General features: G+C 38.6%; 1 protein-coding gene across 2 annotated transcripts in view; it reads left to right on the top strand.

Annotated features, from left to right (window-relative positions):
• Positions 1–673: 673 nt before the first annotated feature.
• The window catches only part of LOC118343227 (adhesion G-protein coupled receptor G1-like), a 6,777-nt gene continuing 2,332 nt past the window's right edge, over positions 674–5,118 (top strand). The window contains exons 1-9 of one of the 2 annotated variants that reach the window (XM_035681987.1): positions 674–780; positions 863–976; positions 1,122–1,176; positions 1,674–1,761; positions 2,237–2,365; positions 3,250–3,417; positions 3,503–3,557; positions 3,648–3,739; positions 4,087–4,205. In XM_035681987.1, coding sequence (XP_035537880.1) covers positions 723–780; positions 863–976; positions 1,122–1,176; positions 1,674–1,761; positions 2,237–2,365; positions 3,250–3,417; positions 3,503–3,557; positions 3,648–3,739; positions 4,087–4,205 — 878 coding nt within the window. In that variant the 5' untranslated portion in view covers positions 674–722. The remainder of the gene's footprint in view (positions 781–862; positions 977–1,121; positions 1,177–1,673; positions 1,762–2,236; positions 2,366–3,249; positions 3,418–3,502; positions 3,558–3,647; positions 3,740–4,086; positions 4,206–5,118) is intronic. The other variant, XM_035681995.1, reaches the window with a different exon arrangement.

Genomic DNA, 5,118 nt, shown 5'->3' with positions numbered 1-5,118 from the left:
AATGATATTTTTTAAAAAAGGTCTGCGTATTCAAAACACAAAAATGTAACAGCTGAATCTGAAAAGTTATTTAAAATCAAATCCTGTTGACATGATAAAGTTGTTAGATAAAATGTTACTATCTGAACATATAAAATAATAGACACTGGTGATATGACTTTTATGGCAGCCAGCATAGAGCTGAACCAGCCCAGCTGACTGGAGCTGCACTACCATTTGAGCTAAGAGCATTGTGAGGGATGGATACTGGGAGGCAGACATGAATCATATGTCTGGGAATTATGTCCACAACATTTAATATAGTGGGAGTATATTTCTGTTCACAGCCATGTGGTCCCAGCAAGGCCTAGACAGGGAAAACAAATCTGTAATGGGCGCACAATTGAATCAGGTGTCTGGTCCTCTTAAGGAAATTAAGTTGTCGCTGGAGCGGGGCCACTTAATGAGAGGCAGGCTTGCGGACAGTGACGAATGGAGGGTGACACTGGCAAGAGTGTGAGGCCGCCACAATATCTGCATTTGGACTGGTGATGATTTTTCATCCACGAACCCCCCACCATTCTGTTTCTTTCTCTGTCTGTGCCCCCCCCCCACACACACACACACTGCCACCACCACCCCCATGTAATATATGAAGATGTGAAACTCCCTGCATGCCTCATTAAGCAAATCTCTTGTGTGGATCTAACACCTTATGTGTGTTTGAAGAACAGTGAGGCACAATGTGGATTATTCTTTTTTTCCTCACACTCGTCTGGTTTGCAGAGACCCAAGCTGGTGGTGAGTTATTCCCATGTGGTTGTAGTGTGTTTATTGTTGCGTGCTTATGAGCTAATACCTTTTTAACCGGTGATGTATCAAGGTCGTGGGTCATCAAACCAAGGGAAAAGTAGCGGCACTGCTGGTCCTCTCCTACCCATTGTTAGGGACTCTTACCCAACCAGCTCTGCAACACTAAAACCCACAGTTTCACATAGTAAGTGGTGATCAAACAGTTACAACAGGAAAGCCTGCCTCTGGAGTGAGCTGTCAGTTGTATATTAAGCTGTCAGTCTTGTATCCAGAGTGTCCGTCTGTACTTTATTTGACTCTTTCGCTTTTTCTCTTTCTTCCTCTGACAGAAAACTGTCGTTTTGTCCTCGAAGAGTGTCTAGAAGGTGATGTCCCATGGACCAGGTAAATCAAATTGTGGATACTAAGCTAATGCTGAACATCTCACAATCCTCTTTTTTAAGGCTAATGCATCTTTCTCCTGTTAATAATGAATAAGTGTAGTTGTTCCCCACTGTCTAATGAATGTTGGCTTTTACATCATTGTGAGGCCCTAAATGAAAATAAGCAAATCAATCATTATAATTTTCCGTGTAGTTGGTGGTAGAAATGTTCCAGGTTATCAGGAAGTGGATGACACACATGACTGTGCATCTGTTTATACCACAGTGTGTTGAAATGTCAGTCAAAGGGGTGCACAGCTTGAGCAACTTATAAATGACAATGCAATGCTCATTAAAATGTCAGAGGTTTTCACTCCTTAGTGCTATTGCATATAACATAAAGACAACTTTTTGTGTTGTTTGTTCACATAAAAGCAATGCCTATTAAAGGAGTTTTAATTGTATATTGTATGCTACTTGTTGCAAAAATGCTCAAATATATAAAATTTGTATTGGCAGGTGTTATGAGGACAGAATTGCAAGCTGTGTATTAGGACGAATCTTTATACCAGGCTTCATCCATGTGAGAGTGAACTCATCCCAAGAGGTGAGGCCATATTTTGGGAAACTGACTCCTAGGTCTTGTCTCATCTGAGGCCATATCCATAAAGCTTTCTAGTACAAACAGTTGCTCCTAGTGATGAAAAATTCTAAGGAAAGAATTATGAATGAGAGAATTATGAATTAAAATGATGATGAATGAATTCGCAAAGTCACAGTTATTTTCCATTTTAATGAAAATAAACCAATTCTAAAGCTTTCAAGCTTTGAATGAAACACACTGACGTATGAGCAAAACGGGGAAAACCCGTCATCTTCATCACATAAATTGGTGTACAGTTGAGTTCTGGGTTACAACCTTTACTTAGAACATATAAATACAGCTACTAAAATCCGCCTCAACAAGTTACATTTTATGTAAATTGTTTTTTAGTTATCATAATAAATACACATTTTCCTTGGTGTAGCCTATGGTCCAACATGAGTAAATATTTGTTGCATGTATTGTTCCGTTTCTTTAGGCTGAAGAAAGTCCCACTTATAATCACAAGGTTCACATCCCATCCTCAGCTCTCCGAAAAAGCAGAGGAGGTGCGTCTGAGGAGGAGGTACTGCTGGTGGTCTCTGTGATCAACAGCACTTACTTCAAGGTCAGTAGCTCCTAAGGTACAACGTTTGAGACCTCTTAGTTAATCCCTCCTTGATTGAGTGGTCGAAAGACTAGAATGGCGCTATATAAACACATTCATCCATTTACCATTTAAGGTAGCATTTTACTCTGAATGCTGATTCCATGAACTCTGTATGCTCACAGTCAGCTGTTGTGTACTGTAAAATTATCTATCTAATGGGTATGTTCAACCTAAACCTGTTTGTTTTAAACCATTTATCAACTCAAACGTTTAAGCATGAAAAGTATTTGGTAACTTGGGTAAAATAAGTTATTTTTATCAATTCCATTCAGTTAATTGAACTTAAATAAATATATCATAGTCATGGATGCATTTCTCTTATTTCTCTTCTCGTATAGGAACTTATTTAACTTATTTAAATTGATCTGAATAAAGTTTAAAGTACATTAAAATTAAATGCATCTTTTTCATACAAATGTTACCACTTAAGTTGAATTTACACAGTTCCTTTACTTCCACTAAAGCGAACCATGACTTTACCTGTCAAAACAGCTGATGTAAGATACAAATTACAGTTAACTAATTTTAAGATGGTAGCCAATTCATTTTCTGTCCATCATCTAATCTAATCTAACCTAACCTAACCTTAAAGTGTGTGATGCTTACATTTTTGTAATGATATAAAGTCAATTTAATAAAATAAGTCAATTGAACAAACTGGAATTATACTGTACTATAATTGTATCTATATTTATTGTGACTCCACATTTTTTGGAGGATTAACTGTACTTCCTACATTTATTAAGATATGCACACATTTTGGAAGTTGATTTACCTCTCATTAACCTCACCCCAGCATTCATGTATTGTGTCCCCTCTGACACCTCTGTCTATCTTTGCAGCTGAGTCCCCCTCCAACAATGAGAAGGGGAAGGTTAATCATACCCACCCCGCCTATCCACAGGCAAGGCACTGTTATGGGAGATTTAGTCCTGGCAGTAAAGGCAGGGAACTATGCTGTCAGAAACCTCTCACAACCCATCAAATTAACCTTCACACACAATAAACAGGTAAAATGACAAACTCAGCTGTGCTCACATTACACTTGGAAAATCTACTTTCTTCTCATTTTTAATACGCTTTTGACTGTTTCAGGCGGTTGTTGGGACCTGTGTGTTTTGGCAGGAGTCAGAGCAGGAGGATGGAACAGGTGGGCTTCATATACTGAACCAGCCTACAGTATTTCTGCCCTTAAATCAAAAGATGAACTCACATTTATCCATTATATGTGTGTCTGTAGGTCACTGGAGCACAGAAGGTTGTGATACCAGTGACACTGGAACGGAATTTGTTTGCAGCTGTAACCACCTGAGCTTCTTTGCTGTGCTTGTGGTACAATTATCTTTCTACAGAACATTTTCCTCCCAGTACCAGCCTCCCCTAAACCGTAATTGTCCAATCATAGCATGGGTTTGTGCTAAAACGTCTAGAACATTTCACCCAAACTGTGTGGTATTTCCACCTTGTGTGGAGCCTTATTAGCCCAGTTATCTAGCTACAGCTAATAAAAGAAACAGTTTTGACACCTGGGATACATCATTGGGTTATAAAAATTTCAGTCAGGTTTTTATCTAAATTTCCAGAGGGCTTAAGTCAAATCAAAAGCAACTAAAAGAGTCTGCTGAAGAGGCTTTCATCAGAGATTTGAACTTAAAATATATTTTATATATCTTTTCTAGAACCCTGCATTATCAGTGGATGAAACTAATGCTGTGACCCTAAGCTACATCACCTACATTGGATCTGCTCTCTCCGTCATCTTCACAGTCATCAGCTTGATCATCTATATATGCCTACAGTGAGTTTTCTGTTTGACTTAAAATATATATTATTTCCACTAATTTAGGTTGAACTATATTTAAATATTATAAAATATCAGTAATGTTATGTTTAATAGAGATAATAGTCAATTTAAAAGTCAAGACACTGAAGCAAAATGAAGATGTTGCGTGTGTGTTAGGGTATTATTAGTTTCACAGAACATACACTATGTTCTGTGAAAGGCAAACCACAGGCATATGACATGTGCATCTAGTTCTAATATGAGACACGTTGGTGCGGATGGTTGGTATGTATTTCTCTGAGGCTGGAATTAGATCTGTAACACACTTCTCTCTGCAAAGAGCTGTTTAGGGTCACAAAAGTCCTGAGATATATGTCAAACAAGCTCTCTCCGTGATTGAGCTAACTTTCTATCAAGTTCCAAACAGGACAGAATAAATAATGTTTATGTATAGATATATGTTCTGTTAGGGGAAGCCTAGTATCAGATCTTCCATGCCAGATCTGATAACAGGCAATCTGCTCAGCCAGTGTGTAGTTTTGGCTGTGAGAGTTTTCACACATTGCATCGGTTTCTGAGGCAGCGGTGGAAGCAGCGTTTTGCTACAGATCAAAAGATCATTAGATTTTGAGATAATGTCTCAAGTCATTGCATTACAGTTGCTCGTCAGCCTAACATAGTAAACAAGAAGGTGTTTATCAGTTGCTAGGTTAACATCAAAACTGTTTCACAATGTGACAACCAGGACTGCATCACAAGTATACACCCCCCAGAACCACCTACCCATTGACTGATTCTGTCCCAGTTTGTGCTGCACTTATCCATTTCACTGACGTTTTTCATTCAGTTTTTGAGGAGAGCAGGAGAGAGGAGTGCAGGAGAGTTTGCTGAAGCTGAAGCAACACGCTAAAATTGTCATGTGGATAAA

Source organism: Morone saxatilis, unplaced genomic scaffold (genome assembly GCF_004916995.1).
Source record: "Morone saxatilis isolate NCDOM2014 unplaced genomic scaffold, NCSU_SB_2.0 Contig11, whole genome shotgun sequence".
Lineage (NCBI taxonomy): Eukaryota > Metazoa > Chordata > Actinopteri > Moronidae > Morone > Morone saxatilis.
Note: the sequence above shows the minus strand (reverse complement) of the source record. Positions and strands in the feature narration are given on the sequence as shown.